Source organism: Fundulus heteroclitus, chromosome 15, assembly GCF_011125445.2.
Source record: "Fundulus heteroclitus isolate FHET01 chromosome 15, MU-UCD_Fhet_4.1, whole genome shotgun sequence".
Taxonomy (NCBI): domain Eukaryota; kingdom Metazoa; phylum Chordata; class Actinopteri; order Cyprinodontiformes; family Fundulidae; genus Fundulus; species Fundulus heteroclitus.
Genome location: NC_046375.1, coordinates 3,958,817 through 3,979,954, shown reverse-complemented (window position 1 = coordinate 3,979,954; position 21,138 = coordinate 3,958,817). Strand labels below are relative to the sequence as shown.

The following is a 21,138-nucleotide window of genomic DNA, read 5'->3' as shown; positions in this document are numbered from 1 at the left end:
TCTAGTCTGCAAAAATCTGCTAAATCTACAAAAGATCGTATTGGTCACACAAAAACACAAAACAATAAATTCTTTCCTAACATCAAGTATAATTGGAAAACCACATAAAGTGGATTTTTCAGCCTTTGAACATCTATTTTTTTTTATAGAGAATGAATAAGTAAGATGAGAAAACATGGCAAAGAACTCTGAGAAAATACAGCTAAAATCTAAAAAGAACTGACTTTTGAATCAGTAAGCCTGACAGACTGAATTAAAACTAAACGGAGGCGGTAATGTGCTGCCAACCTGCAGGTGGTCATCAGGCGACGGCACGTCATTGGAGTACTGCAGAAACTGGGCCACATACGTCATAATGGACTTTTCATCCGGATCATTAACATCTACATCTGAGGGGGAACAAGGAAGATCTATTGCCGTCAATGTAATTTCGTCCTTTCTTTTTTCTACATTATTTTGGGATGTAGAGAAAATTGGAAGAAGATCTAAAAATACAAATACAACACCTATGATTACAGCACAGCAACTAACCATTAAGTGACTGCCTGTTAACCAACTCCCTTAAGTTAATTAGTTATTGTTTGTTTTGTTCAGGAAATATACTATTAAAAAATTAGATTGTGAAGCAACTCAGTCAACATTACTGTTTTAAAGTTATGTAAGCTGTTATGCTTTATCGATAAAATTGACATTAACAAGTAATCAATATATCCGTTAATTGACTTATAAAGAGTTAGTCTAGCACTAACATAAATATTAATATGCATCTAGTTTGTCTAATGGGTTATTAAAGCGTGTTACAGGGAAACTATTAGAACATTTGACCCGCAGCACCTCGGGGCTCCAGGAGGCGAGGAATGTGGAGTTCCCTCTCGGCCAGGTGAAAGGCTTCCTCCAGGTTCTCCTGATTGCTTCTGGTCTCGACCCGTGAAAGGTCCACCAGTTCGGGTCTGAGAGCGCACAGGATGGCCAGGAAGGCCTCCCCACTCCTCCAGCTGGACTTAAAGTCTTTCACGCTGACGTCGCAATGAACCCTGCAGAGAATCCCGGCCACAGAGCTATCACTGACATGTTGAAGTAAAACTGTAAGCACTAAAAGCCAGTCTGCATTTGGCAAAATAATTAAATCATCGAGGTTATTTAGTCTCCTGCTGAGGAACAAAAACAAAATTAAAATTCCAACTGTATTGCACGTATTTGGCGCTTGTAAAAGGACGGCTGTAAAAACAGCAGACATACTTTTTGCATTGGTCTCTGACCCACATGAGGAGGGCCTTTTTGGCGGAAACACGGAAGCGTCTGTGGAGAGGCGACATCCGGCCCGCGGGGACCGGACTAGCCGGGATGGGGCTGCCGGACCAGGAGTCCAGGCTGGCCACCGAGTCCAGGGAGGAATGACGGGAGCTAAAGGAAAGAGCACTGGCCAGCTCCTCAATCTGAAACATGTAGGAGTTTTTTTTCTTTTAAAAAAGCCTTAAAAACAATCAGTGCTCACCTTTACATTGAACAAATACGTCACACTATCTGGGATTATGCTCACGTGACAGCGGAGAATGATGGTCCACACCAGGCCAAGAATGATGGATGGACGTCCGTCTATGATGTCTGGGATATTTATGTTCACCAGCTTGATCTACACACAACAGGTCCACTTAGCATGTATATTTTGGGGGCAGTTGACCACCCTCCTCCTTAATTGTGCCTTTTTTTATTATTCTTAAATTGAAGTTTATCTGCACACCTGGTTGGCAAATTCTTTTATTTCACCTAACACCGGCTGTCAGATACTGACACATTCAACCTTAAACCTTTTGGTCAGCTCTTCCCTGCTCCCATAATGTTTACATCACAGTTATAAGTTTAAGAAACTCACAGATTTCTTCTTGAGAAAGTTGAGCGCCGTCTCAATGTTGGCCCTCTGCTGGAAAACTCCTCGACCTCTTTGTCTTTTCTGGGAAAACAGTTTTGCACATTTTTATTTTTTTTTATTTTTACTAGAATTACATCCCAACACTGAACACATTTTGTATTTCAGGTATCTTGGAGGCATTTTCAATCTCTCTCTCACCATTGACTGACCGCTCATCACTTCCAACAGGTCCAGAAGCCGTGAACCATCTCTGAGGTCCAAAAATAAGTCTGACACGTATGAAGGGGAGCATCTCTGAAACCATTAAAAATCTGAATTCAATCAAAAAAAATATATATACTGGACTAATAGACTAATAATGGGACGAGAGGAGTGAATGTGAAAACATTTCTCCCCATAGACAAATAAAACCATCTTATAGGATTGGCACTAACACATCATCTTTATTTCAAACCTGCAATATAATGTTTGATGCACAATAATAACACATTTACAACCATGTCAGACTGAGCAGATAAAGACGATTATGCAAAAATAACTCTACTTTACTATTTGTACTAACAGAACCTGGCTAAAGTATCAGTGCCCCTTGAATCTTTTGGCACAAATTCACCACAAACGTCAATGTAATTTATTGGGATTGTATGTAATGAACCAGCAGAAAGAAACACAGAATTGTAAGTGGAAAGATACATTTGAAAGTCTTTCACAAGAAAACTCTGAAATGTTTAGTGAGTCCATCCATCCCTCCATCTATTATCTATACCCACTTATTGGTGCAGTGCCATGGGTGTGTAATTTCAATTCAATTCAATTTTATTTATATAGCGCCAACTCATGAAACATGTCATCTCGAGGCACTTTACAAAGTCAGATTCAGTCAGATTATACAGATTGGGTCAGATTATACAGATTGGTCAAAATTTTCCTATATAAGGGAACCAGTTGATTGCTTCAAAGTCCCGACAAGCAGCATTCACTCCTGGAGAAGCGTAGAGCCACAGGGAGAGTTGTCTGCATTCATACTGAGCAAGCATGAAGCGACAGTGGAAAGAAAAACCACCCATTAGCGGGAAGGAAAACCTCCGGCAGAACCAGACTCAGTATGAACGGTCATCTGCCTCGACTGACTGGGGGTTACAGAAGACAGAGCAGAGACACAACAAGAGAGACAAAAAAGCACAGAAGCACACATTGATCCAGTAATCTGTTATACATTAGATGGTAGTAGCGGGTGATCGGTCTTCCTTGATCTCAGTATTAAATCAGCTGTTGACTGAAGGCTTCTGAGGGGTTGATGACGGCCATTAAGGGACAAACAGCAGCAGGAAGACCAAGGAACACAGCAGACAAGTTAGGGATACAGTTCCAGAACATTTCACAGACCTCCGTTCAATCCAGCATTTGAAAATGGAACGTGGAATGGCACTGCAAAGCTTCCAAGACATGCTTGTCAAACTAAACTGACTGACGGTTCAAGGAGAATTTAAACTGGGGGACGAGCCAAGAGGCGTGAGGTAGCTTTGGAGGAGCTGCAGGGATTTACAGCAAAGGAGGGACAATCTAATGACGAGACTGATGTTCCGTGTGCCTTCCTTGAATCTGGCCTCTCTGGAGGAATGGCAAAGCGAAAGTCATTGCTGAAAGAAAGCCACAAGAGGCGCCGTTCAAAGTTTGTAGCGAGCCGTCTAGTAGAAACATAGCAAATGTGTAGAAGAAGGTACTCAGGTCAAATGAAACCAAAATGCTAACACCTTGCAAGACAAATATATTTATAGCATCATCCATACAAAGGCAATCCAAAGTGATTTAAAGGACAGCCAGAGAAAAACAATAAATCATTTGATCAGGACTGGAAACCCAGTCAAAATTTGACCTGTGAGAGGGCGCAAGGTTTAAAAACGGGGTACAAGGTTTACCTCCAGTAAGGCCACGACCCCCAAACACAGAGCCAGAGCCAGAGCCAGAGACAGAAGGGCTCGGATCAAAGCATGTTAACGTGTGAGAAATGTTCAAAGCCCAGACCGACATGTAGCTGAGAATTAGCGGGAGGACTTCAACGTTGCTGTTCACAGACGCTCTTCATCTGATCCGTGGATGGGGCATTTTTTTCTGGGAGTGCAAAGCAGGTAGAGACAGACATACCCCAAACAATGTGCAGCAGTACCTGCAGTGAAAGGTGCTTCTACAAAGTGTTTCCTCCGGGAGAATGGATTTATATGCACATGCCACAGTTTCCTGATTCGTATTTGTAGAAAACAAAAACTTGCATCCTTGTTCTTTCACTTTTCACTTTATGTTGCTCTGTCACATAAAATCCCAATAAAATACACAGCAGTTTGTGGTTTTAACGTGACATTAATATTAGATATGTTTTTAGGGTATATTTATTGTTGAAAGGCACAGTACAGTGAAAAATTATGAACCACATTAAATGTGAACTTGGCAGGATTGTCTTATTTCTAATACAGCAGGCACCAAACGTGACCTTGGTTCATCCTAAGGAGAACAGTGATTTGTTTCTTAGTCGTGTCACATGGCGAAAATCTGGTGTAAGCGTGACGTTCGACCTGAAGGGCAAAACAATAGCACTAAAACCAGAATATTTACTGAATAATGGCACAGTTCTTCCAGTCCGTTGTGGGAGCTCCACACTAGCTGACAGAAAAAAAGAGCTTCCAGTCTGGGAGTCCAACAACAGGTTGCAGGTCATGAGTGCAGTCAAACGTTAGGTGAATTCATGAAGAGGCTGCGCTCGTATTACATGCTGTTCTGCTCCACGGAAGCACTATTTATACTTCAGTTCCATGTCAGCGGCCAGGAGTCTCTGTCCAAATGGAGGCGGCACGAGCTGCTCGGCTGATCTCTGACCGGTGAGTCAGCAGGCCGAGCTCCACGCACGGCTTTTTTTTTTTTTTTTCTTCACAGTTTACGGCTCAGGACGCACATCTGCAGCGTCTCTGGACTTACAGATGGTTTAACCCTGCAGCTCGTGTTTCATTTGGAAATGACCCGATTGTCTGTGACATACAAATGTACAACGGAGCTGGTTTTTGCTTCAGATACTAAATATGTTTGATGCTTTTTTTTTTTTAAATACAAAGATCTGGTGTTGGAAAGAGCAATGCAGTGCAGATAGAGGTGTGTATTTTACGAGCAAAACGTGATGCAATCTCTGAAGACTTGATTATTCGAAGCATCTGCTCTCTTTAATCCAACGGTACTGCTCCACCTTTCATATTAATATGAGTAATATGATAAATATGAGTAATGTGATTAACATGAGTCATGACCGCCCAACCAACCTTGGCAAGCTGAGCATTTATCCAGTTGGTAAAAGTCCTTTTCTGGATCTGTTCTTGCTCCACTGTCAAAAAAAAGGGAGAAATAAATAGAATTTTATTGGTATACTTTTTGATTTCCGGCAGTAATGAGATGCAGATGATGCCACATGTGACAGAAGAACTTGAGCGAAGCACAGAAAACGCTCACATGCTGCAACCTTCCCAGCTCTGTAACCCAACAATGTGAAAATCCTTAACCAAATATACTGGTCCACGCCTCAGTTTATGATCGGTTGCAAATGTTTCCAAATAGGTTCAACATTTCTGACACGACAACGTTCAAAGCCAAGTAAAAAAATCAGACGTTTGTAATAACAAGCTGGAATGTTGCTGTGGATCACACGGGTGCAAGCACACCAATCACTCACCATTGTCAGAGAAATGGACCTTTCTAAAGTCCATGTTTATAATCTGCAGCTAATGAATAAAAACTACATAAAGGATCCATTTAAAACGGTGTAAAAATGTGTCTTCTCCTTTCCCCCCCATGAGGCAGCTGGACACCATTTGGCTTCCTCATTAGGTTAAAGTAGACGTAAGAACCAGGATCCACCTCCAAGGCAGAGACAGACCTGGATACGGACACAAACACACTCACACACACACACACACACACCGTTGCTAAGCACACTCCCAGACACAATAAAAGCCCAGATAAGCACACACAGAGTCACAGACACGGTGAGCTAACGTTCAACATTAGCTGTTTGATGACTACCACATCGCACTGTAGGTTCGTCTCGCCAACAACACTTGAACTTTTTATTTTTTCTCCCACAGAAACAAACATGAATCTGAACGAGCGAGCGGCGTTGCCGTTTGCTTAAGAACCTGCCGCGGCAGATACCTCTAAACGGTGCGATTGCTTAACTCCACCCTGTTCAAAGACTTTGGAGACCAAACAATGATAAAGTCACGTGTATAATGACTTTCTTTGCTCAGTGGAAGAATGAAACGGTGAAAAAAATGGTTTGCGGTGGCACATTTTGAGGACTCGGCAACTACAGGCATGTCTGTATTTTCAGCAGAAAAACATTCTGTCTCTCGACTGCATTATTTCACGACTTTTTCACCCTTGTTTTTGGTATATTACACCCTGCTAGGGCAGAACCATATTTGTGCTGAGTTTAAAACCGTGGAACAAAGCTAATAGCTTCTCTCCGTTACAAAAAGAAAGTGCGACATTGTGATATTAAGCTTGAGCCCACATCATCACTCCTCCGCCGCCGTGAATCACTGATGCTGCGAGCAGTGGGTGTTCTAGACCAAATTTAGCAGGGGGGCCAGGGTGGGGCCAGTGTTTTTTCACAGGGGCACAGAACAGAAGATTGTGGGGGGGCTTAACAGGTCAACCTTACATCGTTTAATATATTAAGTAAGCCAAAGAGCAAATTGTGGCTCTGGAACTGCAGGTTGCAGACCCCTGATTTTTCTCAGTACAGCAGGAGCTTAATGTGAAACAGCTTAATTTTTAATTATTGTTATTTTTTTATATTTATTTTTTAATTATTTTGTTTTGTTTTATTATTGGGTAAAAACATAAACGGAAAAAAAAAATACAACTGATCCAAATTACCAGTCAGTGACGGTATCTTTGTCAGCATTTATCATCCTAAGAAATTTAATATCATGTTTTTAGTACAGGGATCATAACAGGGGCCAGGAACAGTTCTACAGGGGCACAGGCCCCTGTTGGCCCCCGTCTAGAACTGCCCCTGGCTGCGAGGTAATTGGGGTATTTCAACCAAAAGACTTACGGTCAAAACTTTCTGGTTAAATCTTGTCTTTTGATTTTGATTTTGCAGAGATCCTGTGGTTCGTTTAACACAAACCATTTGTGCCATGTTAAATTAAAAAAAGAAAATCCCATTTTAGTTACTTTTAGGGACCATTCTATTGGGTATCAAAAATATCCTGTTCTATTCTGATACTTGGATACCTTTTATTGTTTGACAGGTGTAATGTTAAGCCTGTAGGTGTCAGACTATTAATGTAAAGTCCATATTTCAAGACCTGTGTGACGATAACTTGCACTTAAAATAGTAAAAATAAAGTCTTTAAACATTAAAAAAAGGTGGATTACACTTTAGATAAGCATTTCCTTTTGAGATAGAAATCCTTGCTTTAATTAGTTTCTATGCGGTTTTCTCCTCCACATTAACAGTAGCATGACAAAAGCACTTCCCTTGTTTCAGATTTTGTTTGTGTTTGACTTTTTGTTTCAGATCCTCATACTCACATTACTGTAAAAGCAAAAATCAGTTTTCAAATGACGACGCCATTTATCGAGGGAACAAAGCTATCCAGACCAACCTGGCCCTATGAGAAAAATACTAAACACTCCTTACCTCTAAACACTGACTGGCAGTCATTGGCAGCAGAGTCTGCCATCAGCTGTTGTGATAACTAGTTTTTACATCACCATGAAAGACGTTCGGTTATTATTCTTTGTTCCGTTGTTCTGATTCAGTCACATTGAACAGCCTCTTTAATGCCATGCCACATCACCACAATTGGCTATAAGTCCAGGCTTTGACTACGCCACTCCGATATATAGATTTTTTTTTAGCCCTTTAAAGCTGGACATGCAGATTTTAGCAATTCTGGCAACTCATTCAGGTCCTGAAGAAAGAAAAGCATCCCAATAATGTTATGCGACAACCACCATGTTTGACTGTTGGTATGATGACCTTTTCATTAAATGTTGCTTGGTTTACACTAGTCCATACAATAGTTAAAATAAGTTCTGGAGATGTTTGCTGGTAAACTTAAGATGTTTGTTGTTAAGATTTGTGTTGCTTTGGACCCTGGACGGTTTTCACCTTTGAATATTAACCCTTAATGATGGCTTTGTGACCCACTTCTAGGGTGAAAGATTTGAGTTACTCTTATTCTCATGTGTTGTGAACATCCTTAGATGGTGCATAATCTGTTGATTTTCAGACCTTTTAGACCTTTTGGCCTACTTCGTGTTGCCTGACAAGTAAATAATTTCTTCTACAGATCAGGATACAATCAGGTCTGGGGGGGATGTATTGAAATTTAATCAAATAATACATTTTCACATAGTTTTTCCCCCCTAATAAAATAAATCACCACAGGAATATGCATTTTGTTATTCCTCAGGTTATTTTTGACTGATTTTAAAAGTTGTTTGATGAGTGGAAGTATTTAAAGTGCAAAGGGCCGAAAAAAAGAAACCTTTTTCGAGGTACTGTATTTATGATTGCAAATGTGCTCATTAATATGTTTCTATTAGAAATTATTTAAATAGTTAAATAATTACCTTATCAATTAACATTGTTTTTCATTTGTCATGAAATTGTTGCCGCGAGTATCCAGGACTGTTGGTCTAATAATTAAAGTAAGCTGGAAAACAAATTCCATCCTCAGTAAGTATCGTGAGTGAACATTTTCCACTTCTGTAATTTCAGAGTATTTTCATAAATTGCAAAATCTATTTCGTTCTCATCACGACAGACCAAAGCGAAATTGAAAGTGACAGCAGTGACCGGCATTTAGCATTGCGTCCAGGGCAGCTTCTTGTTCTGAATCAGAAATATAACAAGAAATCACAGAGAATCATGACTGTCTTCATGTACAGAAATCTAAAGTCTTTTCAGACCCTCTTGCTGTCGTTTTTCATCACTGACCACTATTAGGGTATATAATACATAATAAAATCAATTTTGGAGCTTTGAAAAACCCGGTGACTCCCAGCCATGGCACATCACGTCACAACATCCCCACAGAAACAGAAATAGTCTGACCTTGGAGGAGCATGTGAACATTATCGATGTCCAGGGGAATGCCTCCATCGTCTCCCTCTGATCCCGAAGCCATGCTGTCGCCGACTGCAACGCTTCAACCAGGTCCTGAATGCGCTGGCTCGTTAATCATCTATCCAGGAGGGGGGGGGGAGAAAAAACCAAACTTGCAGCAGCAAATTAAAAAACTGAGCATTTTTTTCGAAGAACGGGTTGGAATCTACTGCTTGATTGGTCATGTCAGGGAACGCACCTAAGCTCACACACACCCTCACGTTACCACAGACACTCATGCAAGCACACACACGCAGACACTTAACTATAGAGCTCGATAGCTCCTGGAAGTCCGCTGCACACTTCCATAATGCGAGCGGACAAAAATAGATGACCTGATCACACGTCTTGGACATACCTGAAGCTGGGGAGACGTCGCTGCAGGCGGCCACGGCTCAGCGTTTGGTTAAATCCATTCGAGCGTGAGGATTGTTCAGTAACTTCCCTCAGCTGTTGTCCTCTTCAGCTGGCACGGCTCGACTTTGATCCACATTCATAAAGGCCTTCAAACGGGACTTGGCCTTTGGTTGCTCGTGACTGAACAAGGTGCCTCCTGCCCATTGGAGCACGATGACAGAAAAGAGCGGAAAGCCCCACCTTTTTTTTTTTGCTGGCGGTCCAAAATGACTGGACGAGGCAAACTTCCCAACCCTTGGGCAAAAAGGCAGTGACATGCTGGAGGAATCACAGGCCCGTTTGTCTCCAAAAAACAGAAGTGTCTCTCGCTCTGTGGGGATTTCTTATTTGGAGATACAGTGAGGGTGAAACTGTAGTAACCTTTGCCTTGGAGCATTTCTCAGAAACGGTTTCAGGTTTTTATTTTCACGTAACGGCAAAATGAGTCTCAAATATGTCGACTAGGCTTGTTTTTGAATATAATGTACATATCTTTTTTACAAAATGTTAATTTGGGTTTTGCCAGACAATATTCGCTTCAATTCGCGCTCACCTGAACAGAAGAGGCTGCGTTAAACTAGCCGGTCGTCACAAAGTGTCACCTTTACCCTTGAGCGCCGTGCCAGGGTTTTATTTATTCCCTCACTATGGTGAGCGGACGGGGCTTGTGGGGAGTCTGTGGGCCGTGCGGCAGCTGTAAACCGTAAGCTGCGGCCAGAGAACAAGAGAAACCGAATACCAGAACAGAAGATTCTAAACTTGCTGATTTGTTTCATTTAAGTCCAAGGCATAACGTTACTGTGAGGGACTGAGCCTGAGAGAAAGGGGCAGTTTAGAAGTGTTCAGAGTAGCACATTCACAATAGGCTCGTCCTAATAAATTAGATTATCATTGAAAAGTTCATTTATTTTCATAATTTCATTCAAAAATATGAAGCCTGTGTATGATGTAGGTCCATTAGACACACAAAGGTATGTTTCAGGTGCGTTTTTCATAATTAAATCTTACAGTTAATGAAAGTCACACATTCAGTATTCTTGGAAAATCACAGTATTGCATACAAGCAATAAAAGTGGATTTTGATTACAGAGATGTTATATGGTGACCATGCTATAGTCTGAATAATCAGACATGACAGTTCTCTACCAGATCGTAAGACTCGCCAAGTACAGGAAAAGCTGGAAAAGGGTGCTTGCTAAAGTAGCTGAGTGTTAAGGGCGCAGCATCCATCCATCCATCCATCCATCCATCCATACATCCATACATCTATCCATCCATCCATCCATCCATCCATCCATCCATCCATCCATACATCCATACATCCATCCATACATCCATACATCTATCCATCATCTTCCACCTATCCGGGGTCGGGTCGTGGGGGTAGCAGCTTTATAAAGGAGGCCCAGACGTCCCTCTCCCCAGCCACTTGGGCCAGCTCCTCAGGAGGAATCCCAAGGCGTTCCCAGGCCAGCAGAGACATAGTCCCTCCAGCGTGTCCTGGGTCTTCCCCTGGGCCTCCTCCTGGTGGGACGTGCCCGGAACACCTCACCAGGGAGGCGTCCAGGAGGCATCCTGACCAGATGCCAGAGCCACCTCAACTGGCTCCTCTCGGATGTGGAGGAGCAGCGGCTCTACTCTGAGTCCTCCCCGGATGACTGAGCTCCTCACCCTATCTCTAAAGGAGAGCCCAGACACACTACGGAGAAAACTCATTTCAGCCGCTTGTATCCGGGATCTCGTTCTTTCGGTCACGACCCAAAGCTCGTGACCATAGATGAGGGTAGGAAACGTAGATCGACCGGTAAATCGAGAGCTTCGCCTTTTGGCTCAGCTCTCTCTTCATCACAACGGATCGGTACAGCGCCCGCTTCACAGCAGACTACTGCACCAATCCGCCTGTCGATCTCCCACTCCATCTTCCCCTCATTCGTGAACAAGACCCCAAAGGAATTGAACTCCTCCACTAGGGGTAGCACATCCTCCTAACCTGGAGAAGGCACTCTACCCTTTTCCAGCTCAAGACCATGGTCTCGGATTTGGAGGCACTGATTTTCATCCCGGCCGCTTCGTACTCGGCTGCGAACCGCTCCAGTGAGAGCTGTAGATCACGCCCTGATGAAGTCAATAGGACCACGTCATCCGCGAATAGCAGAGACGCAATCCTAAGGTCACCAAAACGGATCCCCTCAACACCTTGGCTGCGCCTAGAAATTCTGTCCATAAAAGTTATGAACAGAATCGGTGACCAACTTTTACATTAGTCCAAACGTATTAATGTAAAGTTGAGCGGAAGGACAAAGTATGTAGAGGAAAGTTTTCACCAGGAGTGAGAACACAATCTCAGCCTCGAGAGGACTTTGAAGCAAAGCTTATTCAAGAGTTTGGGGAAGATTTATAACGGGTTGACCTCAGCTGGAGTCAGTCCACCACAGACTTTTAATGCCTGTCATGCTTCCCTCGGCTGACAACCCTTTTAGATGCTGGTTTAATTTGCCAGCAGCACCTGGAACCGTCTGTGGTTGAGTGCGGGCAGAAAAAGTGGTCTGACCTAAACGACAAAGAGAATTGATGCTGTATTGTCAAGAGGAATGTGAGACCCAACAATGCAGCTGATTGAAGGCCTCCGTCAAAGCAACCTGGGTCTCCCTAAAAGCTCAGCAGTAGCACAGGTTGATCGCCTCCATGTCATGCAAGACATGCAGTAATTCAGGCAAAAGGAGCCTCTACCCAGGGTTGAGCACATATGCAGTGGCTTGCAGTGGCTAATTGCAATAGATCGTCTGAAAGGTTGCACCATTTCCTTTACAGAACAGGTCTACAACTCTGAAGATGTAATATCTGTTTATAATGGAGATAAACAACAAATGGGGCACAATATACAGAAAACCTCAGCGTGCATAACTGTTCACTGCCCCCAAGGTCAGTACTTTGTAGAGCCACCTTTTGCAGCACCTACAAACACAAATGGCCTTAGATAACTCTATGGACTCGCCACTGGAATGTTTGTCCATTCCTTAAGGCTGAGCTGCTCCAACTCCTTCATGTTGGATCATCAAGTCTAACCACAGATTCTCAATTGGATTGAGGTCTGGACTTTGACTAGGCCGTTCCAACACATTTCAATAGGCGGGAACACTCACATGTTGCTTTAGCAGTACGCTTTGAATCATTGTTTTGGTGGACAGTAATTATCAAATCACAGGCAGACTAAAAGGTTTTGGATCAGGAATGATGCACCATACACCTTTCCCTTAAGCATCCCCTCTGCCACCACCATGTTTCACTTTGTGGATGGTCTTGGGCTGTATGTGTTGGGTTTTTTCCAGACTTGGCGTTTTCCTTGGTGGCTGAAAACTTTAATTTTAGCCTCATCTGACCAGAACACCTGCCTCCCATATATTTGGAGAGTCGCTCGTGTGCCTTTTGGCAAACTCTACGTCTTCTTATTTTTAACATTAATAACTTTTTTCTGGCCTCTCTTCCATAACGCCCAGCCCTATAGAACGTAGGGGTTATTGTGGTCCTATGCACAGATCTTCCATCTTCCATTTTTCCAAGTTCTGGTGGGCGATCTTCTCTTGGGAGGTTTGTTGTGGTACTACGTGCTTTCCATTTGAAGATGACGGCTTTAATGGGGCTCCAGGGGTAGAATCAAAGAGTTTTTTAAAAAAAATGTATGACCCCACCCTAACTTGTACTTCTCAATAACTTTGTCCTCAACTTATTTGGAGAGCTCCTTGGTCTTCGTGCTTCATTGCTTAGTGGTGCTGCACGCTCTGGGGCTTTTCAGAAAAGGTGTGTTTATTCTGACAGATTACCTGAGAGAGATTGCACGCAGGTGGACTTCATTTCACAAAAGGTTATGTGATTTGAGAAGGTGATTGTTGGCTCCTGTGTATCCCACCCAACGGGGTGGATACACAGGTGCCATTTATATTTTATTATTTTGTATTTATTTTTTGTGTCTTATTGATTCTGATTAATTTGTGCAGATCAATCACATATAATACAATTTAAAGCTTTAAAGATATTTAGATTGTAGGTTGGCATGTAACAAAATATGTTTAAAAGTTAAAAGGGGTCTGAATACTTTTGTAAAGCACTGTACTTAGTATTTCTATCTAGTCTACTGAAATAGACACTTTTATTAGTAGTAACACATTTCTGTCTTCATAAATACTTTTAATCTGTCTTGTGTAGTGCTGTTATTTTCTGAGAGATACTCACGAGCTAGAACCTTAATAATAATCAAATAATCAAAATTAAATGAACAAATGCTTGAAATAAATGACAAACCTGAGTTTATTTTTTCAACTGAATCGCTGAAATGAAGTTACTTTACTTTACTTTTATTTTTAAATGAAGTTTACTTTACTTTACTTTAGTTTACTATTCTTATTTTGTATAATTTTTTATTTCATTTTTTTTTTTTTTTGTTTGCAACTGCGAGGTTATTTAGCAACCTTTTACATTGCTCCAAAATTATACTACAAAACATGTATCTTTGCTAGTTTGGCAAAGCCGTACGTCACATTGAGAAACGACCAATCACAAGTATGGAGACAAATTTCTGCCAAAACGTTGCACGCACAAAAAAGTTTTGCACACAAATAAAACTTGTTTAAATCCTATCCTAAGGTGGAGCCAGCCGATCGCCGACCAGTCGTTACACCTGTTCCACCATGTGGGGGCGCTACATGCCGAAAGGCCGCTACAGCACCACACATCTCAGAGCAGAAGAAGTCCTCCACCACAACTTTGACGTTTAGCCCAAGCGGCCGTGTTGACCTTCCAACTGCTGCTAAGTAAGTAAATGTTCGCATTTAGTTTTTTAAGAGATAATGCTGGAGACCGGACACCACTTTTCATCGTAATTTGTTGATTTAAACCGAAATAAGGCGCTTTGTTCCGTGTTTGAATTGACTGTTTTTGCAGCTGTATGTAGCTAGTAGCTTAGCCTAATGCTAAAGTTTGGCTTAACTAATGATGGAAGAGCAGTTAATTCATTTGCGAAATCGATTTTCTTCTCTTTTGTTTTCAAATAAAAATTTAGATAAGTAATTGTAACTCAATGCTTGCGTTTCATGCGTTTAAAGCTGACTAACCAGAAGACGGGAATTGGAAAGTTTGCTTTAGCATTTAGTGGACACAAGATAAAACATGACTAAAACACTGATCTAAAGTTACGTTTTCAAGCAGAAGAGAATGAACTTATCTGAAGGGGGAGTTATTAATTGATAGTACGGCATATGAGGGTGAATATGCATACATTACGTTAGAAAAATGCAACATTCAAGGTAAAAAGAGAAGAGACAGCAGCCGGTCTACAGAACGTTGTGTGAAAACTGGAATATGCACGACTGTACAAGCAAATACCCAAGAGTAGCTAATAAAGTGTGCTGATGGAGACATTGTAAATGACTTCTGATCAAATCAAGAACTAACCAGTAGCATGTTGTAAAAAAAACTCATCTTAGCCACAGGAACCAGCAGGGTGTTGTCCAGGTGAACACCCAGGTACCCAAAGAGTCCACTGTCTCCTCAAACATGAGTCCTCTCTGCCCCAGAAGGTCATAATAAGGCTAAATAACTTACAGAACATAAAATCTGCTGAACGCCATGGGAGCCTTCTGAGCTCGTCGGCTCGCTTTGTTAAATGAAATAGTTGGTCTAAACTTTAGTATTTCATCAGGAAAGCAAAGTAACACAATATTAGGCAAGTCAGGAGTCATGCACGCCAACATTTCTATAACTTTAAAGCAAGTTTTTTTTTGTTGTTGTTGTTTTTAACCAGACGGGGTTTCAGCCTTGCTTGAACAGAACATGGTTAATCAGAGGTTTGAGGACGCCTACCTCAATACAGTTCTTTGCTTTTTGCCACAGATGGCTGGAAGCGAATTTGCAAGATGGTGGGCCAATAGGTTGCCTTACTACGTCAAGGTGTACCAGGAGACGTTGGTTGGAATTGGCGTCATCGGATGCATCTATTACACGTTTTACTATGACGGTAAGTCGGAGAACCAGAGATCTCATGCGTGAGGAAGATAAACTTGATGTTAATGGGGTGTTGTAGGACTGAGATTTCAAAAACTACTTTGGAAACTTCATTCTAGCTTCCATTGTCTGTAATAAATCAGTTGCCCATGGTTTTTATTCAAGTACACATTCAATATTTCACTCCCTGTTTCAGATATGGTTATTAACATATATTTATTTATTTTTTCTCTATAACAGGCAAGAAGGCAGTGAAGCCAAGTAAGTTATTTAAAGTTTTTAACTTCTGATATAAGATTTGATATAAGCAATATATGTGAGTTCAGGTTTTACCATAGATTGCTACCTCTGCCTAGGGCTGCGCCTATTAACTTCACATGTCCAAGCATAAGATGATTTCCAGTTTTGAGCTGTAAAATGAGGAGTTTCTGCAAATGAATGAATAAACTCCTAAAAAACATCTTCATCGGGACGCTCTGTGGTCCAGCGGTTAGAGCAGAGGCTCCATCTCTTCATCAAAATAGGTCTTTGCCATCCAGCCCAGCCTGGTCTAACCAGGGAGACTTCTCCTACTCTCTACCTCCCTATATGTACAAATAAGAATTTAAGAAAAATTAAGGCTGCACGATATTAAGAGAACATGAAATAGTTTTAGTGAAAATTGGGATAATAATTTGGCTTAAATAAACCAATAAAGTGACAAGTGGATGTGGCATTGGAAAAAAACGTGGTGGTAGTTTCCTAATGACTTGAACACAGTAGCACCTCTTTACCTTCTGCGGTCGACCAAACACAGGCAGGACAGCCGGTGTTTGGAAAATGGATACAGTCTTCAATTTAATAATGTCAGAAATAGTTAACAAAAGCTCAAACATCAATGCAAATGAAATTTAAGGATAAATAAACAAAGCTTGGGGCACAACTCAACTGAACACTAACTGAGCTTAAACAAAACTGACTAACAGAGAAGGATTAAACGCTGCTTAAATTGGGGATGAGTGACCTAAACTGAACTCACAGAGGAGGCAGAACCATTGATATACGTTACTGGATTGAACGTCACGTGACTACGGCACGATACACAGCCGTTAATAACAAGCTAATAACAGCTAGAGCACTGGCTTATGTTGTCCGGGAGGTTTATAACTTCGCTGATAGGTCAGTGAAGCTCTTGAACGTCTTTTTGTGGCTCTCAAACATCTGTGAGAGCCAAAGAGTTTCAGAGTAGCGGGCCGTTACAGTGAAATACGCTGGCGAGAACCTTGGGGTTTCAATAATTTACAGTCATTTATTAGTGGTGTTTATAAATGGTACATAATAGAAATTTCTGGACATTTTAGCATCAATCAAATATGTTTTAAAGTAGTTGTGCTGGATAGCATTTTTGACATAATAAAGCTAGTGTTCTCTTACTTGTTCCATTATGAATAAAATATACATTTACAGCTAAGTTTTTTATTTTTTTTACCCCTCGAAATCCGCTATTAGCCTGAATCAGTTCAGAAACGTCAGCTTCAAATCTAGAAACAAGCAAACTGATCCAACAAATGCGGCTTGTCCTGTTAAAAAATAAATTGACAGCCTGGCGATCTCTATGGCACGTTAGGTGTCCCTGTCACTCGAACTGAACAGTTCCCTCCCTGCTTATGGGTTTATATGGAGAGGACATGTTTCTATGTAACATAGTGCAGCAATTTTCTTATCTTTTAAAGCTTTAAATTCAGTCGCATTTGATATAAATCAAATAAGAGGTACTGAAGGGGGCCCAACCTCCAGGCTTGTAAACACACTCTATTTGTGGTAAAAATAATAAAAATGTTCTTCATATTCACATGTTGAAGTTATTCGTATCGTTAAATGCATATTTAGTCATTTTCTTACATTATACATTGTTAGCTAGAGTTATCACTTTTATATTTCTCTTATTACAAAAGTGTGACCGTTTCACTTTATCAGACGTTTTTATATGAATTTAAAGGTATAGTGGATGATCTTTCAGCTTCGAGTTTGGGTGGGGGGGGGTGTTATCTTATCTACTGGTTGTCCCACACGCCCATCATTGTGACGTGCTCACCTAACGCCGATGTTTTTGCTAGTTTCATCTTGCTGGCTGCGCACTTCTACCTTTTTATGTGTCCAGCAAGCTTTGATTCAGCCGTTCCTTGTAGCGCCGCTGCTCTCAAACTTCTCAAACTTTCTGACAAATTTGAGAAAAAGAGGAAGGCCCCAGGGGAAAAAAAAAAAAAAAAAGGGACCAGAGTGGATATGGGAGATTCTTTCATGCGATGGTGAAAAGGCGGGTAGGATGGTCTTGCACATGCGAAGGTATTCAAACAGTGACTTGAGCATTTCCAGAAAAATTGTCCACTATACCTTTAATGGCCCATAAAGATGTACATTTTAGTTGCTTACCATCAGTACCTTCGTAAATGAGCAACATTCTCAGCAACTGCCATGAGGAGTTTTATGTTCTGGTCAGAACCGACTGGCTGATTCCTGCTGTATTATTTCTTCATTTCATGGCAGTGCAGCCAAAACGATCTTTCTGCAACTTTCCCATCATGTTTGCCTCAAAACGTGCTGCTCCATCATGAGGATGGTCACCAAATTTTCTCTGAATGTCTGCTCTCAGCAGATTTGTAATGAAGCTGCTCCACATATTGATCGCATCAGGATGCTTCTCTGTTGGCATCACAACAAATTCAGTGTTCACCTTTTCCTCTCCTGACAAATGATTTTCCAGAAGCAGTCTCACTCGCATATCTTTTCATCTCTGCCCACAAATTTTCTATAGGATTGAAATCATTAAAACAAATTGACTTTGTCGACCTAAACCTACTTTTTAACCTGTTTGGGGTAAGACTGGACAATTAAACGCATTTGTAATAAAATCACAATTTAAAAAGACACAATTTTTGAGGTCTGCAATTTTTTGCTATGTAACAATTAATGGATGAAACGCGCCCTTTAGGTGTTGTTAATATGTTGAAAATGGTTTTGCCTCCAAATGGAAGAGAGCTGCAGCAGTGAGATAATCTAATGTTATTATTTGTTTTAGAGTTTATATAATTCTATTTTTACCAGAAACTTTCAGGAATCTCACCATAGCATTAAGTTCTGGTCAATCTGTTTAATACATAAACTTGTTTGTTGGTTGTACTTTATGTTCAACAGGGATCGATGTCCAATTCAGCAAGCTATTCTCTTAAATAATAATAATATACAGATTTAATAAAAGCGGTTATATTTCTTGTTTTAAATACTCCTTGTTTACAAATATCCTTAACTACAGACCATTTTTGTTGTTTGTGGTTAGTTCAGAGAAAAGTCCAAACTAAATTAAGGTAGAAATGTATCACGATTTTGGTTTCTGGCAAAATCGTACCGCCCTAGTTTGGGGTCTGCGTAGAGTTTAGCGTTCAGTTGCTTGTCGTCAAGCTTTTACCTGCATGGTGACGTGTAGAGATGTTGATTCAGAAGGTCATGATGTTTTTTTTTCTGTGCACAATCCCCCCCCGTCCCCCCCCCCCCCCCCCCCCCCCCGTCCCCCAAGAGGCTGACACGGAACAGCGGCCTGGCACAGAGACGCCTGTAGCTAAAGGGATTTTTGACTGAAGACGTCCTGCCTTAAAAGGTCAGTATGTTTCATGGACTCCACTGTATTAATAGTGGAAAAAAACTGCTGAAATAATTTCCATAGAGTGTATTTTCTTTTGACTACTAGGCTCTGTCATAGGTCGATGATGATGATGGTGCTGATGCGTCACTAATTTACCGCATTAACTTTTGTTTGATGCTAGATTTATCTCAATGGTTACATGAACATTTGATATTCCTGGCTAATAAAATGTGAAATTAATATTTTATCTTCCTTTTCTTTTTTCACTTTTTGCAGACCCTGAACACTGAATGCGCAACCATGCCGAACACCTTTTCACCTGTTAATATAATGCCCGTCTCATCAATCCTGAAGTCCTGCTTCATATTGGGATTTTTGTTAATATGGATCAAATAAAATTAATACCTTTAAAATTTTGTTGACTTTAAGTCACTTATTTTGCCCCAGTAGCTGTTAACTACTGTACTTTGCACTGGTGACTGTTTATAGGAAGGGTTGTTCAGATATAGTTTTCAGTTGCTGTAAATTGTACAAAGCAAACCTGTATTTCACATGGTAGGATCAAGTAATTACTGCTTTTTCCTAGATAATGGAAACATCTTCCCCAGACTAACTGGTTTCTATACACAGACCAACAATGCGAGTGGGAAATTATGTTACTATTTATAGCCAATCGCACTTTGGGCTTAGATTTTAACTAATTGAACTGGGAATATAGCTCAGTATTGCCTATTTGTTGCTGAGCGGGTGGTTTATGGGGTTACTGATTCCAGGGGACATGGTTGTATTTTTTTTTTTTTTTTTTTTTTGTTAGGCTGGATGCAGCTTCGGGTTGGGGGGAAAAAATCACACACAACCTTGATCTTTTGAATCTATTTTCCTCGTTTTGTCAATGATGAATATAACATTTAATTTGGTTACATAATTCCTCTGAAGTTCCTAGTCTGTATTACAGCACCACAGATTTATCTTTACAACTCCATCTTTGGCAAAAATAACCAAACTTTTGTGCTCATTCACCTCTGGTTCAGTTCATTCACAAAACTTGACGGGTCCAGACTGCAGCAAACAATTAGAGCTGCAGTGAGGATGATCAGGATTTACCTTCCATCCATTCTCAGCCTGTCCAGGTCCAGTAAAAGAGCAGCTAACACAGCTGTCCACTCAACTCCTGCTCACAGGTTATCAGACTCTTACCTTCAGGCCGATGGCTAAAACGAGCCGACTGCCAGTTTCTATCCCCAGGCGGTTGTCTGATCAACACCTTACCTGCAGGGTAACCAACTACTCTGCAAGAAAGAAAAAAAAAAGAAGCATATTTGCAACAACTTTGCAGGTTTTAATCCCTTGTATGTATATATGTACAGATACACATATTTAAAGATGTATATCGAAAAAAAAAACACTTGTACATACTTTCCCTGTTCCTATAGTTCCTATATAATTTTGTTTCTGTTCTAAATAGTAGTTTAGTGTCTGTGTCTGCCTGTGTTTTACATAATGCAAGTGTTGGAATCTGAAGTCAAATTTCTTGTTTGTACCCACAAACTTGTTGAATAAAGTTGATTCTGATAATTCTGTCTGTTTTTCTGTTTATGTCTGTAGCTGTTTTTTTTTTATGCACATTTTGAAATGTCGCATTAGAGAAGGTTGATGGAAAGGCAAAATTTTAAACAACTTCCTCAATTTTGCAAAAAACCCAAAAAGTTTTTAAGCTCACTTGAGGTGTTTTTTTGCAAAAAACAAAAGCTATTGCAGCAAACAGGCGATGTAAACACATTTGCCGAATAGGTTCTGACATGGTTAACATTTACCTCACCAGACTTATCAGCTGTTCCCGCTGTCATCGTCTTCCAGAATATTCCCTTAAGATGCATAGAATTGCTTTTCTTTTTCAACGTCACCAGACTACAAGTAACATCGCCAGTACAAGTTGACATGGAGCAATCACAACTTGCAACGTTTCTGTAGGTCTTATGTTGTGCATTTTCTTTTCTGAGATTAAATTTTGGATTCTCACGAGATAGAAATCAATTGAAATCAAAATTGAAAAAATGCTTGAAGCAAATTACTCTGAGTAATGAATCCATG

The 21,138-nt window shown here is 40.8% G+C and overlaps 1 protein-coding gene across 1 annotated transcript in view; it reads right to left on the bottom strand.

The window, feature by feature from the left end:
- syne2a (spectrin repeat containing, nuclear envelope 2a) overlaps positions 1-9,580 on the bottom strand; it is a 32,691-nt gene extending 23,111 nt beyond the window's left edge. Inside the window, exons 1-9 of the mRNA XM_036147588.1 lie at positions 9,394-9,580; positions 8,985-9,114; positions 5,176-5,237; positions 2,069-2,164; positions 1,874-1,951; positions 1,541-1,633; positions 1,240-1,436; positions 835-1,034; positions 289-389 (exon numbers count right to left, since the gene is read on the bottom strand). Coding sequence (XP_036003481.1) covers positions 289-389; positions 835-1,034; positions 1,240-1,436; positions 1,541-1,633; positions 1,874-1,951; positions 2,069-2,164; positions 5,176-5,237; positions 8,985-9,057 — 900 coding nt within the window. The 5' untranslated portion in view covers positions 9,058-9,114; positions 9,394-9,580. The remainder of the gene's footprint in view (positions 1-288; positions 390-834; positions 1,035-1,239; positions 1,437-1,540; positions 1,634-1,873; positions 1,952-2,068; positions 2,165-5,175; positions 5,238-8,984; positions 9,115-9,393) is intronic.
- Positions 9,581-21,138: the final 11,558 nt, after the last annotated feature.